Source organism: Microtus ochrogaster, chromosome 7 (assembly GCF_000317375.1).
Source record: "Microtus ochrogaster isolate Prairie Vole_2 chromosome 7, MicOch1.0, whole genome shotgun sequence".
In the NCBI taxonomy this organism is placed as follows: domain Eukaryota; kingdom Metazoa; phylum Chordata; class Mammalia; order Rodentia; family Cricetidae; genus Microtus; species Microtus ochrogaster.
The window spans coordinates 62,695,016-62,711,655 of NC_022014.1; the positions used below are offsets into that span (position 1 = coordinate 62,695,016).

Sequence of the window (16,640 nt, forward strand, 5' to 3'; positions counted from 1 at the left end):
GTAGACCAGGCTGGTCTCGAACTCACAGAGATCCGCCTGCCTCTGCCTCCCAAGTGCTGGGATTAAAGGCGTGCGCCACCACCGCCCGGCCATAAATTAAGTATCTTTTAAGCCTGAGGTTGTTAAAATATACAAATAAGTGGGATCTTAATGGGTTTATTCAGTTATTTTTTGGCTATTCTGGAAACTAAATTTTTAGATTAATTTCTAAAGAGGTCTTGGACTAGAGATATAGGCAGACACCTGTTCAACAAAAAAATAATACATTTATTATCAAAGATGAATCACTGTTTTGCTATCAAATATTAATAATTAACATTATAGCTAGGTGGTGGTGGCGCACACCTTTAATTCCAGCACTCGGGAGGCGGAGACAGGTGGATGTCATGAGTTCGAGGCCAGCCTGGTCTATAAGAGCTAGTTCCAGGACAGAGAAACCCTGTCTCGAAAAACAAAAAACAAAAAAAAACAAAAAAAAAAATTAACATTACAAATCCCTGCAGAGTCAGGCTGATAGTAACCATAATTTTGTTTTGTTTTGTTTGAAACAGGGTTTCTCTGTGTAGCCCTGGCTGTTCTAGAACTTACTCTGTAGACCAGGCTGGCCTTAAACTCAGAGAACTGCCTGCTTCTGCCTCAGGAGTGCTGGGATTAAAGGTGTGCACCACCACCACTCAATAATTAGTATCCATAATGAAATAGTTCTTTTGATGCTAAGCCAAAAATCATTTTAAATCACTAGCACTCAACCAAACATGAATCACTCCAAAGAATCAAACATTCTTATTGTAATTTCTAAAACCGAATGTTAGATTATCAGTTATTTTGCAGGGACCAGTTAAGTTACCAAGGAAAAGCAAAGTCACCCAGGTTTCCCACATGAACTTCTCATTGATCATCCTCATACTTAAATATTCTATGGCAACTTGGAAATTCCTTCACTTACCAGAAAAACCTGGTTGGCACTTTCACTGAGAGTTGAGTCATCGGGGCTGTCAACAGGTGTCTGACGTGTAAACTTTGAATCAAATTGACTCACATCCTCTTCAGATTGCTTCATAAGAACAACATTATTAGAAAATGGTGACTAGTCTATTATTCCTATCAATCAAAGGTGCCAGAAGCCCTATATACACTCTGCACAGAATAATCTTAGCAGCTACAGACAGGGAAAAAGATGCAGGTAGAAAGATACCAATCATTTTTTATTTTTAGTGTTTATTTTATGCATGCAGGTGGTTTGTGTATATCTGCGTATCATATGTGAGCCTAGTATTCACAGAAACTAAAAGAGGGTGTTGTATCTCCTAGAACTACAGGTACAGATGGCTGTGAGCCACCATGGGATGCTGAGAATCTCTCTAGCCCCACATCATCTTTTTGTGTGTTTGGTATCTAAGTTCAAACCTAGGGCTTTATACTTGCTAGATGAATACCAGTGAGCCAAAGCCTACATCTTCAAATTTTATATGTGAATTAACATAGATTTCAATATATAACTATCCTTATTAAAACTATGAATATCAATCTGTCTCTCATCACTCTTTGGTGGATCTAGTTCAGTCAATAAATTCCTACAAATAATTTGCTTTGTGGTCACTATGTCTACAATGTCTACGGTAAGTATAGATAACTAATGAAGAAGAGTCCGAAGACATCACAGAGATAAGATAACGAGTCAAAAGCTCAGGATGTAGCTCAGTGGTAAAGCACTTGCCTGGCACATGTAATTCCCTAGTATAGGTGCCCCAGCACCAAACCCTCCTTAACCCACAATGTCCTGAATTCTTAATATGCATTACTTCACCCCTTATAGCTCTAAAGAAGTAGCTTATTCTGAGTATATTTTCTTGTTATAGTATCATCTAATGACCAGATTCCTTTAATTTCTTCTCTTTCATGATGTGTCTAGTCAGATGCATGGAACCAATAAAAGAAATAAGTATCAATTTAAAAATATGATTTATGTTAAGCATGGTAATATATGCCTGTGATCTCAGAACTCAGGAGGTAGAAGCAAGAGGATCACCATTAGTTCCAGGCTACCCAGGGCTATATAGTGAAACCTTGTCTTTAAAAAAACAAACAAACAAACAAAACAAAACAAAAGAAGCAGCCAAGTGGTAGTGACATGAGCCTTTAATCCCAGCACTCGGAAGTAGAGGCAGGCCTGGTATATAAAATGAATTCTAGATCAGCCATGACTACACAGAGAAACCCTGTCTCAAAAACAAACAAACAAACAAACAAACAAACAAAAAAAGCCGGGCAGTGGTAGCACATGCCTTTAATCCCAGCACTTGGGAGGCAGAGGCAGGCGGATCTCTGTGAGTTCGAGGCCAGCCTGGTCTACAAGAGGTAGTTCCAGGACAGGAACCAAAAGCTAGGGAGAAACCCTGTCTCGAAAATCAAAAAAAATAAAAAATAAAATAAAATAAAAACAAAAAAAGATAAGAAAAATCAGAAAAATATTGCATATATTAAACATCTGAGCTCATGACACTAAAACAAACAAAAAAATATATAACTCACTGTACTATTTCATTACTCTGAAGACTAGTAAAGAGTCTAACATTTAGCCTGCCTTCCTGGTACCAACTATACTTAGGGTAACAAAACAATTGATAAGTTTGGTTTATGGAAAAATTCTGGCAATAAAGAATGAATAAAAAAATGAGACCATTGTGTAAACCCTGAATGAGAACAGAGAACTGGACTGGAGTTTTTCACCTCAGCACTACTGACATTTTGGACTTGATTTAATTATTTTAATTTTTTATTTTATGTATCTATGCGTTTGCTTGCATGTGTACATCACATGCATGCCCAGTGCCTGTAGAGGCCAGAGGGTGTAGGATTCCCTAGAACTAGAGTTACAGTCAGTTGTGAGCCACCATATTAGTGCTGGGAATTGAACCTAGGTCCACTGGATGATAGTCAATGTTCATTTTAACCGATGAGCCATCTTTCCAGCTTCTGTTCTTGATAATTTTTTTTTTTGTTTTTTTGTAGAGAGCTGTGTGTGTGCTGTAGTATTATATTAGTAGCAGGGCCCTCTTGCAACACAACCAAAATGTTTCTAGACTTTGGTCTCAGATTAAGAACTATTGATTGACAGGCATTTGTTAATGACTACTAACAGCCTGATAGAAATAAAACTATACTGTAAGTTAGGCCTCCTTGTTAAAGCATACAGCATCAAGACTTCCATCTGTATTAAATAAGTTCCTTAATTATCCAGATTTTGGAAATAGATGGAATATAGTATATGACACCATGGGTCTAAAATTAGCAAAATGTAAGGAATTTGGGGATGGAAAATGGGCCAGCCATTAAGAGCAATGGGTACTCTTCCAAAAGATCAGGCTTAGGTTCCCAGTATCCACACTGTGGCTCATAACCATCCACAACTTCAATTCCAGGAGATCCAATGCCCTCTTCTGACCTTCACAAACATCAGACACACATACATATCTACTGCATATCACGTTTGCACCAAAAAGTCATACACATTAAAAAAAAAACACATTTTTTTAAATCTGAGGAATTCTACAGGACAGATGATCCAGCTTTTTCAGTTAATCGCCAGAAGACATGAGAACGGACATCTGCATATAATAAGGAGCATCTAAACTATGTATAGACTATGAATCCTTATTGAGGGAAAAAATAACGGTAAAAAAGAAAAATCAAAACAAACAAATGGAGAAATGGTCAACCTTTTAGAAGTGATGATGGCTTAGTTGTTATGTTTATGTTTATACAAGATGAGCTGGTCATTTTTGAAGCTGGGCAGTAGGTATCTGGGTTAATTATCATCCTTACAATTGTATATGCAGATATTTTAAGGTTTACTTTATTTTATGAGCATTTTCTGTGCATGTATGGCAGTGTACTAAGTGTATGTCCTACCTAGTGTCCTTGGAGGTCAGAAGAAGGTGTTGGATCCTTGGAAGTAGAGTTAAGGATGACTATGAGCTATCATATGGGTGCAGGTTCCTCTGTAAGAACAAGTGCTCTTAAGCACTGAAACTATCTCTCCAGCCCTGTGTATGCTGACATTTTAAAGCAGGTCATCTATGCTCTGGGACAGAACAACCAGCCTCATTATCCTCCTCCTCCACCTACATCCCAAGAAATAGAGAAAGTATATTTTCTCAATTTCTGAGGCAGAAAACAAAAGCTAAATAAACACCAAGTTACTTTGCCATTGCTACATTTTATTTTATTTTTTATTTTTTTGGTTTTTTTTTTTTTTTTTTTTTTCCCCGAGACAGGGTTTCTCTGTGGCTTTGGAGCCTGTCCTGGAACTAGCTCTGTAGACCAGGCTGGTCTCAAACTCACAGAGATCCGCCTGCCTCTGCCTCCCGAGTTCTGGGATTAAAGGCGTGCGCCACCATCGCCCGGCTCATTGCTACATTTTAATAGACTGAACTATGTTCCCTTGCCCTCATATTCATGTTGACATTCAAAGCCCTGGTTCCTCAGAAAGTTATCTTACTTGGAAAGGGTCATTGCAGATGTCATTAATAAAGACACTGTCACCTGGGCAGTGGTGGCAGATGCCATTAATCTCAGCACTCAGGAGGCAGAGGCAGGCGGATCTCTGTGAATTCAAAGCCAGCCTGGTCTACAAGAACTAGTTCCAGGACAGCTAGGGCTGTTACACAGAGAAACCCTGTCTTGAAAAACCAAATAAATAAATAAGCAAACAAAGACACTATCATACAGGAGTACACAACTATACCTGGTTTCTCTGAGACTTTTCTTATTTTAAAAATTACCAGCACTCAGGTGTCAGTGAAGAGCATTTGCCTGGCATGTGGGAGACCCTAGGTTCAACCCCCCAGAACTAGAAAACAAGGGTTACTGATCTCCCATATTACATGCTTCCCTATATACATACCAATAGAGGCTTAAAAGGAGGCTCCACCTTCCGAGCTAGAAGTTCTTCCCAGTTAATGTGTCTGAAGAATGGATGAGCCTAGAAAAAGTCAAAGGGGATGACTGAAATGGCAAACCACTTTTCTGAAGCTACCAATCACAAAACAAGCTAAACATATATGAATACACACATATAGCCATCACAAATAAGCAAAATTAGCATCGTTTCCCCCAAACACCAAGCATCTCAATTCCTACTTGGACTTCTCCAGCATCCCCAGGACCAGCTCCAAGACGAGAAGCAGCGTTTCTTTTCAGCAGCTTTAGGGAAGAAAAAAAGCACTGGTGAAAATCCTGAATTAATCAAACTGATTTTTTTTCTTTAGAGAATGTGGGCCCTATTTGTGCTCCAGAAGATACAATTTATTAATACCAAATAATGTTTGAGAACAAAAGAAAATCTTGTAAATCTTTAAAAATTTACAAGTCTTTTCTGTTTAGTATCTCTATCAAAATATGTTAAATTCTTAGATGGGGGAGGGACTTAAAGCCCCACCTTTCATGAAGGAGCTATTGGCAGTTGATGGTTGCACGGGAAGGACAGTTATTTTTCTTAGGATCATAGCCACTGGTATATTGCCCATGCTCAAGTAGATGACTCCACACCCAGTCATACAGGCACCACTAACTGGACTGCATAGGTTATTTTAAAAAGGGGTGGGGGAGGGCAGTGGTGGCGCACACCTTTAATCCCAGCACTCGGGAGACAGAGGCACACGGATCTCTGTGAGTTTGAGGCCAGCCTGGTCTACAAAAGCAATTTCCAGGACAGCCAGGGCTACAGAGAGAAACCCTGTCTCAAAAAAACAAAAAGGAAAGCATGAAATTGGGGGGTTAAGTATTGGATGCATTAGATGAAGTTGAAGAATTAGGATGGAGGTGTGACTATATCCATACATAAGATTTTCAAAGATAAAAAACAATTATTACATGAGTCAGGTGTAGGGGTGCACACCCTTAATCCCAAGATTTAAGAGACAGAAACAGGCAGATCTCTATTGTTGAGCCCAGTCTGATCTATATATGAGACATAGTGAGTCTCAAAAACAAAACAAAAAACCAAACAACAGGTGTGTGTGTGTGTCTTTGAGTGTGCATGTACATGTCTGTGCTGTTGAGGTTGCCATTTAAGAACCCTACCTTTTTAAGCAGATCTCGAGCTTCTTGTGTGAGGTAGGGAGGCAAATTAAGTTTACATTTGAGGATTTTGTCAATTGTTTTCTTTCTATTCTCTCCAGTGAAAGGAGGCTAAGGGTAGAAAAGAGTGGATAATTAACATATAAAAACAATATTTTTTTTGCTTTGTTTTTTTTGTTTTTCGAGACAGGGTTTCTCTGTGGTTTTGGAGCCTGTCCTGGAACTAGCTCTTGTAGACCAGGCTGGTCTCGAACTCACAGAGATCCGCCTGCCTCTGCCTCCAGAGTGCTGGGATTAAAGGCGTGCGCCACCACCACCCAGCATAAAAACAAATTTTAAATAACATTATTATCTAGTTCCTGACAGCTACACATTGAGATAAGAAAACATGTTGGGAACGCGCCCTTTTAGTCCCAGCACTCCAGACTCAGGCTGATCTACATGAGTTCAAGGCTAGCCTGATCTACAGAGTATCAGGACAGCCAGGAATGCTACACAGAGAAACCATGTCTCAAGAAAGAGATAGAGAGAAAGTAGAAAGAAGGAGCATGCTCAGAAATAGTTAACTCACAGACCTGTGGCTTTAAGCAATGATACATAAGTAGCAATGCCCAGGAAGTCTTGTGTGGTCAGTAAGGCCTCTCATTTTAAGCTCCCATTTCTCCCTATGTATTTCACTAGACTGTCATGACATAAACCAGTTTCTTTTTAATTTCTTTAATTATGTGCACATATTGTGTACATGGGTGGGTGAGCATGAATGCCAGAGGCACCAGATCCTTTGGAACTAGTTTAGGAGGCTGTGAGACACCTGATGTGATGCTGGGAACTGAACTAGGACAGACTTCACTATTCAACCATTGAGCTCTCTCCAGTCCCTATATCGTTCATTTAAATAAAAGTATTTTTAAAAGTATGGAATCCCAGGGCTGGAGAGATGGCTCAGAAGTTAAGAGCATTCTGGCCGCTCTCCCAGAGGACCTGAATTCAGTTTCCAGACCCACATTGAGATTCAAGGACGTCTGCAATTCCAGCGCCCTGGGATCTGGTGCCCTCACACAGACAAACATGCAGGTAAAACAAAAAGTGTGGAATCCCACAAAATCATAAGCTACTACTACTAACGCTAAACCACTAATAACACCCTGGTGGTGTGGTGCCTTTAATACCAGTACTTCGGAGGCTGAGGCAGGGGCAGGCGGATTTCTTTGAATTCAAGGCCAGCCTGGTCTACAGAGTCAGTTCCAGGAAAACCAGGGATATACAGGGAAAACCTAACTCAAAAAATCAAAACCAAACCAAACCAAAACCCAAAGTAACTACTGATAACCAATTTTTAGGCCTTAAAAATATCTCTACTAGGAACATGTTCTAGAAGCATAGCCAAGTTCTCTTACTAAAATGTTCAGCACAGATCATGAAACATGCAATTTTTAATGTGCACCTACTGCTCCAGTCAGCATGTCATACATTAATGCTCCCAAACTCCACCAATCTACAGCACGATTGTGGCCACTTCTCATCAAGATTTCAGGGGCCCTAAAATGGGGAAAAAAAAAAAAAAAAAAGGAAAAAAAAAGTCTTAAAATTTATCTACTTTTATATCATTTGAATAAAATTATTAAACTAAGAAAACTAAGACACTATTTTAAACCAGGTAAAGTTAGATATTACCCCCAAACCAGTTATATTTCTTTAACATGCAGCTCTCACATGTATTCTATTGTTCCACAAAATGTGTGTGTGACTGTTCCGTCATGAATAGATTCTTTGCATAGTCCAAAGTCAGTTAGTTTCACATGACCTATAATGAAAGATGATAGCATGATTATTCTGAAAATTTCAAGTATCTGAACATAGCAAACAAATAATTCTTCCTTCAAGTTAGCTTTTCGTTTCTAAAACTTATCTTGAAGATGTCCAGAACTAGTTACCTGATCTACTGTGGGGTAGTAACTACTTAAAGGCAGGGAAGTGGAAATGATATAATCAATGCAGTAAGGAGAAAGTACAGAAATAATGAAGCTGCCTAAAGCTCTGGCTCTTTTCCTACATGCAGAATTCTGTTCCATCCTGAGAAAGTCTCTTTGAAAGTCTAGTTTAAGTAATACAGACTCCTAATAAACATTCTATATTTAAACAAAACTCATGGCATGCTTCAACTCCACTGTTTCTTCAGTGTACTTAAGTGACTTTCAAACTCCTTAGTCTGAAAAAGTCACTGTATCGCTTACTATGTATGCCAAATGCTATCAGTTACCACAATGAATTAAATTATTTACTGCCAAAAGTTGCCAGTGAAGGAGAAGAACTAAAATTTGTATCAGATAATCATTTCTGTTCCAGAAGGTGGAATTCCACCTTACACAAAGATCACTTCAGATAAGTTTCTCTCGGTTGTCATTTAAGTCATCAGTGGCTCCACAACACCAAAGCCCTATTATTCAAGGTCCCTTTCAGACAATGGTTTTTCAAGCAATGACTCATTTATTCAACTGTGAAAATCTACATTCTGGTACAAAAGAAGAAATAGGGCTATATTATTTATCTTTTATTTTCTCAAGTTTAAAGGTTTATGTATGAATAATTTGCCTGCATAAATGTAAGTGCAGTATGTTTGCCTGGGGTCTAGATAAGCTGTAAGGCAGCTCGGGAACAGTGAAAGTATGGTTTCCAATGGTTGTGAGCCAATAGTGGTGCTGGAAACCCAGGTCTTTTCTTCTGCAGCACAGCACAAGCTCTTAACCACTGAGCCATCTTTCCAGCCCCTCAGAACGCTTTTAAGACAGAATCTGGTAGGTAGTCCACCTGGCCTGGAACTCAACTACCTACCCAGGCTACTCTTGAATTTGATCCTCTTTACGGTGCAGTGCTGAAATTATAGGTGTGTGCCACTACACCTGGCCACAGCCTTTATTCTCAAAGAACCAAATGGTATATTCAAGTTTATGTGTTAAAAACATTATTTTACTATTGCACCATTCCTTTATTCTATCCTTTGCCTTAGAACTGAGAATCAGAAAGCCTGGGGCTATAGCTTTGTGGTAGCATGCACAAAGTTCAGTTCCCCGAACAGAAAAATAATTTTTTTTAAATATTTATTTATTTACTTATTATGTATACAATATTCTGTGTGTATGCCCCAAGGCCAGAAGAGGGCACCAGACCCCATTACAGATGGTTGTGAGCCACCATGTGGTTGCTGGGAATTGAACTCAGGACTTTTGGAAGAGCAGGCCTCTGAGCCATCTCTCCAGCCCAGAAAAATAATTTTAAAGGAATACGTCAAAATCAACAACAAAGAATTCAGAATCAAAATCCTGGTCTGGGATGGGAAGGTAGAAATACAAACATGGTTCCCACAATGCACTCTGTCAATTCTATCATTTACCATGAAAAAAAACAAAAGTTTTGGCTGGGCGGTGGTGGCGCAAGCCTTTAATCCCAGCACTCGGGAGGCAGAGGCAGGTGCATCTCTGTGAGTTTGAGACCAGCCTGGTCTACAGAGCTAGTTCCAGGACAGGCTCCAAAGCCACAGAGAAACCCTGTCTCGAAAAAACAAAAAAAACAACAACAACAAAAAAAACAAGTTTTGCTTTTTTAATTTCACATGTATTACTGTTTTGCCTATATGTATATATGAACACTACATGTGTGCCTGCTGCCAGCAAAAACCAGTTTCAGATTCCCTGGACAGACATTATAAGACACCACATGGTTACTGGGAACTAAACCCTGGTCCTTTGCAAGAACAACAAATACTTTTAACCACTGAGCCATCTCTCCAGCCCCTCACAAACAAATTTTTAAAAAGCACTATTTGGCACATTTATAACCGCTCCACCATTCTCTGTCTAAGAGTTTACATTAGTTAACTACCTCATAAATCATCCTCAGGAGACCGGGACTAGCAGCTGTTCACTGTCTTGAATATGCCTTGGTCTGCTAGTTTGTTCCTCGAGTAAATGCTGTCTTTCCCAGTTCAGACGACGGGAGTAAAAACGGGAGGGGCAGGTGCTCGCAGCTGCAGCCAGCACTCACTTTGCTATACCCACAGCTGTACAGAATGTTAGTCTCTGATTAACCTATGCTTAGTAAATATTTTGTTAATGGGGCTATGCCAAATAATCTGGTTCAATTTCAGTCTTTCTCTTCCTCAGACATTAGTTAAAATTATAGAAAGTTTTATTTTTAGCTGCATAGTATATACAAGTAATTCTAAAACTTGGGACATTGAGGCAGGAAGACCCTAAGTTCAGTGTTAGATAGCTATGCAGCAATACTATGTCTAAAACAAGTTTTGCTTTTACAACTTACACATTTATGTCATTAAAAAAAAATCAATGGCATAAATCAAAATTAACATTTATTTTAATTGTTTTTGGGGGGGGTCACAACATTTTATATAGGATTTTTTTCTAAGTTGCAAAGAATGGCTAATGTATTTGACTGGTTTTTTTTTTTTTATTAATTTATTTAGGCCGGCGGTGGTGGCGCACACCTTTAATCCCAGCATTCGGGAGGCAGAGGCAAGTGGATCTCTGTGAGTTCGAGGCCAGCCTGGTCTACAAGAGCTAGTTCCAGGACAGGCACCAAAGCTACAGAGAAACCCTGTCTCGAAAATAAAAAAAAAAAAAAAAAAAAAAAAAAATTTATTTAGGTTTATCTTGTGTGCATTGGTGTGAAGGTGTCAGATCCCCTGAACTGGAGTTACAGTTGTGAGCTGCCATGTGGGTGCTGGGAATTGAACTTGAGTCCTCTGGAAGAGCAGTCAGTGCTCTTAACATCTGAGCTATCTCTCCAGCCCCCTTTAATTCTGTTTAAGCTCAATTATAAATACTAAATAATTAAAAGTACCAGCAAGTATTACAGTGTTATATATTCTGTGGGGGAAATATGCAACAAGAGAGAGAGAAAAACATGGGAGCCTTGAAAATGGAGGGTTATAAGCGGATTATTTTCTACAGAATTGTTCATGATATAGCTCCACCTTGGTGATTAAGCATGATGTTCTCCGGCTTCAGGTCTCTGTAGATGATCCCCTTTTGATGTAAATGCCCCAAAGCCATGGAGATTTCAGCCAAGTAAAAGCTGGAAACAGAAGTGATTTAATAAAAATTTAAAAATCAATCTACCCAAAGAAGTTTATGTATGGAATAAAATTCCTTGAAAGAAACAGACATGCACCAAAGACCAAATTAGTGGGGGTGGAAGAATGTACTGGGAAAAGAGATGGCACAGGGGGCATTTGTCACTCATTTTAGTCAAACTATACTATGTTTTATTTTTCCATTAGAACATACTGCTAAAACTCAAAGATGTCCCATCTATTCTAACTCTCTCTGTGTAGGAATTAGGCCAACAGTCATTCAGATCAAACAAATTCCTCCCACCCTCCCCCAACTTTAAGATTCCACAGGAAATAGGGACTTTGTTAATCTCAGAGATCAAGTCTTGGTCCTTAGAGCCTGACCTGTGGAAGCCCACTCATCCCTTACATAATATAGTTGTGTATTAACAAACAGCAATGCCCACAGTATCTGCCCACCCTCTTGCCAGCCAGCCCACAACTATAAACTGTGTGACACTCAAATTTATCTACCTCAAAAGAATAAAGGGCTGAATCAACCCTGTCTGGATTCGAAAAGCACAAAGCACTGCAATACTGGCTGTGTAACAATGTTGCAATCCTGCAGATTACTCCAGGATGGAGAGGGTGTGTCCTAGAGGACTGAGGCAGTTTCACAGCCAGCAGGACCACAGCCTCCAACAGGGCTCAGAGAGCCTCTTCCAAAAAAGGGCACTTCATCCCTAAGGTTCTTAAATGCAGCTTCTGTGTTAGAAAAGGCCTGAAATTAAACAATGGAATGCAGTTTGGTAATTAAGATAGAAAAAACATTTACGTGTTTTCTATTCAATTAATGTGTAGGTCAAACTGTTTACTGTTACCCAATACAGTCACTTCACAAAAGGATGTGTATATTTTTAATTTGAAGCAGATGCCACCTTACGAATAGGAGGGCAGATCCCATTCTGGCTATAAAATCAATCCACAGATGTGTGCTCAGGGTAATCACCTCCCTAAGACTGCACCTTGGGAACTGGAAAGTCTAAAAAAAAGAGGAGATGATTTCTGATACTTTCCATTGCTCCACATACAAAATTTCACTTGGAAAACCACACTCACCCACAACCAAGACAGGCAGCTTACCAAGTTAAGGAAACTCTGCAGTGAAGAGCGGTCCACCCAAGTCCTGGGGGCAAAGGAATCATGTGACCTCCAATAGCTGCCCAGTCCCCCCTGGACGTTCTGAGTGACTGACTGGCTCCAGATCAATTTATGGAACAGTGTGGGAACGTATTTTTGCCTTTAATTACATGAATAATTACCTGATTCATATAGCCAAAAAAGTTCACTTACCAAGCTGTGTCTTCCATGAATATTCCCTCTCTTTCTAACTGCATAAATAGTTCTCCTCCTAGAAAGGAAAAGTATTAGAAATCAATGTCTTACTTCCAACCCTCTTCTAACGAGTCTGCACTTTTTTCTATCTGTAACATTAACTCCTTAAAAATTTTTAAAGAAATCCTAAAATTGGCATGGAATTACAGCTTTTACACTTCAGGCCTAAAGTTTAAAGAAGTCTTAATTAAAGTCTTTCCAGCACCTTTCAATATGTAAAAGAAAATGTTAGTACACAATTAAGTCTCCTAAATTTTAGTGACTGTGACTATTCCCCATTTTCAGAACCTTTATATAAACTGAATGAACCTGATGGTGGCATAATTTGAATATCGAAATAAATAATAATAAAGGGTTATACTGTCCTGAGTTATCTTAAAATCCAGGAACCCAAAATGATGTAAATAAAGGAACAGAAAGGAAAGCTCTGTGTAAGTGAAAGTGGAATGATGGAGTAAGAACCCACTTGGCAAACACCAGTTGACTGTTATAGTCAAGAACCAATGGATGCCACAACTGGACCTGAAAGCATGATGAGATGAGACACTTTTAATTCCAAAGGGGAAGCCTGGCAAACAGCACCTTACATGTGACACAGTGAACATCAATAGCAGTGGGACAAAGATCTAAACACCACACACCTCCTTTCTGAACAGCTGAGAAGAAACACAATGTCGCTTGGACAGTCCTGTCAAAAATGCATTAACTTGAATCTACTCCCAAAGAAATATCAGATAAACCCAAATCGATGGCATTCTACAGAAACTGGGCTATATATACCTTTTTTAAAAATGTCAACATAATGACAAAGACAGACTAAGAACTGTTACAAATTAAAGAAAACTAAGATATATTAATGTTCATTTCCTAATTATTTTATAATTCTAGTTACATAAGAAAATGTCCTTGAGTATAGGAAGTAAATGTTAGCATTTCAGTTATAAAAACCTTTAAATGCCGAGCAGTGGTGGCGCATGCCTTTAATCCTAGCACTCGGGAGGCAGAGGCAGGCGGATCTCTGTGAGTTCGAGGCCAGCCTGGTCTACAAGAGCTAGTTCCAGGACAGGCTCCAAAGCTACAGAGAAACCTTGTCTCAAAAAAAAAAACTTTGAATAGCACAAAAAAATGTTGACTGTGTAAGTGTGCATACATGTACACACATGCATGTGCATCAAGAGGGAAGACAGGCACATGCAATGAGATGACAGAATGTGGAGGATCTATGTGAGGGGCGCAGAAACTCCCCAGAACCACAAAACCTTGTACTACTCAGAAAATCATCTATATAAATTTGAAATTATAAAGCCATAAGCAAGTAGTATTAACAAAAAAGGTGGGAAATTCTGCAGCTTTCGGGTTCATGTTAAGAGCTATGACAAAATCTGTTTCTCAGAAATCACAGGTATGCCAGGCTGGTGGCAAATGCAAAAACCCATCTCTGAGTTTGAAGCCAGCCTGGTCAATGTAGTGAGTTCCAGGACAGCCAGAGATATATAGAGAGATACTGTCTTAAAAAAAAAAAAAAAAAAAAAAAAAAGACTGGCAGTTGTGTTTGCTGAAGATGCGGGCATATCTGTGCTATATCATGATATGGGGATGGGGACAGAAGGCTGAAGCAGCACTGCAAGCAGCTCAAGGCAGCAAAAGCTACCTAGTGAGCTCCAGACAGCCTGGTTTGCAGTGAGATTTTAACAAAAACAAACAAACAAAAAAAGACATAGGGGTTGGTAAGTGTTGGTAAGTTCCCAGCAGAGAACAGTCCCTTGAAAATATGACTCAAAAACTTTCAATATCTCATAATACTCTCAGTAAGCATCCCCATTTCTATATAGGAAAGAATATGTGAACTACAGTAGCTACTCCAGCTTATTAATATGCTAAATAATTGGTTACAAAGAGATACAAATAAAATTTTATAGACAGGAAAACACCTTCCAAGTTTCTTTCATATTTGTCTATAAACAGAACCATTTGTTCACATGTGAATTTCCTTCTTCAATGTATCCATCAATTTGAAGACTTGTTCACAACAAGAAAAGCATGTTTCACTGGAAAATAATGTTTGAACCCAGTTTCTGGAGCAAATGTAAATAATTACATGAACTATGTACTAACCACTGAGATACTCAAGGATGAGGTAGAGTTTTCCACCGGTCTGAAAGGCATAAATTAAATCCACAATGAAGGGATGCTTTACTTCCTCCAGAATATTCCGTTCTGCTTTTGTATGAGCTGTATCTTTAGCATTTCTTACTATCATTGCCTAAAGGAAAAGAGATGATCTATAAGAACAAAATAGTGAACATTTTTATCCTATGGTAATTGGAAAAATCTATTTTATGCTTTCCTGGCCAATACAGAATGGTTCCTCCTAGAAACTGAGATGGGGGTAATGGAAACTAACTCACTATTTATAAATATCTAAACTTGTTATGGTTTTGTAGTAAACATGTAAATGAAAACCTAGATGTGTTTTTTTAGCAATCTGTATACAGATCAAGTTTATGTGTCTATTCACTTACAGTTAGTTCAGGGCTTAGTGTGCTCCCAGGTTTAGGCCAAGAGAACAGAACTAACAAAGGAATCCTGTCCTTGGAGTCAGAGCATCAGGAGAAAGCATAGCAATGAAGGTAAGCACAGAACAAGTATGGGTAAGTGGGGGAGCTGCACTGAACCTGGCAGGAAGCCTTCCTCAAGATGATGACAGCAAACTGTAAAGTTAAGGTGAAGGAAGGTTAAGAAGCACCCAGGAGAAAAAGAGGCTCGACTGATCAAAATGTGTCAAGGAACCAAGGTCAGAATGTTAAAGAGTGCTTAGAGATCCAGCTGGAGGTGGAAACGAGAGGCCAGGAAATGGAAGGCTGTGCATCTCGGCAAAGATCTCAGAGGCCAAGGAGAAATACTGAGGAGTGTGATGAATACCTCAGCTTCCAGTGGATTGTGGTGTGTAGGGAAGAAATGATACAATGCAGGCAGCCAGAACAAGAAACTAAGGAATGTGCCTTGTAACTATGACAAAGAAGAAACAAAAATTAAGAAGGTTAAAGGTCTGTCATTGGCACTTGCCCCCTTAGTTTTAAGAAATAATGAAAGACAGATGTGAAGGCACACTTCTGATGTTTCAGCACTTGGGAGGGACAGAGGCCAAAAGATCAGGAGTTCAGGGCCAGTTATGGTTATTAATAAGTTTGAGGCCAGTCTAAAGTATGTAATATCTTGGCTACAATAATAATAATAATAATAAAGTGTTTAGGGAAAAGAGTACAAATATAAGCTGGGTATGATGGAAAAGGCCCAGAATCAAAGTCGAAAGCAGTGAAAGCATAAATTTGAGGTCAGTCTATGCTGAGCCGGCAGAACACAGTAAGACCCTGATTAAGAAAATACGAACAAATTATATATATATATGCTACTTGTATCTATAAAATTAAACACAACTAAGAAAGTTTCAAAGCTAACAGTAAAAAAAGAGTGGTCAGAGAATAAGACTTTGGAGTATATTTCCTGAAATAAAATCCCAATGGTTTTGCCATCCACCATCTTGCTGAAATTCTTTATTGCAATTACAGAAAAAAAAAAAAATTTTTTTTTTGGTTTGTTTTCAAGATAGAGTTTCTCCAGGTAGCCCTAGCTGTTCTGGAACTCACTTTGTAGACCAGGCTAGCCTCAAACTCACAAAGAACCTCCTGTCTCTGCTTCCCCGGTGTTAGGATTAAAGGTGTACGCCACCACCACCTGGTTACAATTATAGAAACTTTGGTTTCTGAATGTTAATAATTTTATATATTTAAAGAATAAGATGAAATCAAGGACAGAAATTTAAAAGAAAACAAAACAAAACAGAAATACACAAATTTGACCATGCACGATCATGCACACCTCTAATCTAATCTAAGGTAGATCTTTGAATTCAAGGCCAGCCTGGTCTTCACAGTAAGTTCCAGGACAGCTAAGAGTACAAAGAGAGGTTTTGTCTCAAAAAACAAAACAAGGGGCTGGAGAGATGGCTCAGTGGTTAAGAGCATTGCCTGCTCTTCCAAAGGTCCTGAGTTCAATTCCCAGCAACCACATCGTGGCTCACAACCATCTGTAATGA

General features: G+C 39.0%; 1 protein-coding gene across 2 annotated transcripts in view; it reads right to left on the bottom strand.

Annotated features, from left to right (window-relative positions):
- Window positions 1-16,640, bottom strand: part of Rps6kb1 (ribosomal protein S6 kinase B1) — a 40,613-nt gene that overhangs the window by 4,881 nt on the left and 19,092 nt on the right. For both annotated transcript variants that reach the window (XM_005350462.2, XM_013347562.2), the window contains exons 5-13: window positions 14,660-14,807; window positions 12,503-12,560; window positions 11,072-11,172; window positions 7,795-7,885; window positions 7,530-7,620; window positions 6,085-6,192; window positions 5,143-5,205; window positions 4,907-4,984; window positions 947-1,054 (exon numbers count right to left, since the gene is read on the bottom strand). In XM_005350462.2, the coding sequence (XP_005350519.1) occupies window positions 947-1,054; window positions 4,907-4,984; window positions 5,143-5,205; window positions 6,085-6,192; window positions 7,530-7,620; window positions 7,795-7,885; window positions 11,072-11,172; window positions 12,503-12,560; window positions 14,660-14,807 (846 nt within the window). The remainder of the gene's footprint in view (window positions 1-946; window positions 1,055-4,906; window positions 4,985-5,142; window positions 5,206-6,084; window positions 6,193-7,529; window positions 7,621-7,794; window positions 7,886-11,071; window positions 11,173-12,502; window positions 12,561-14,659; window positions 14,808-16,640) is intronic.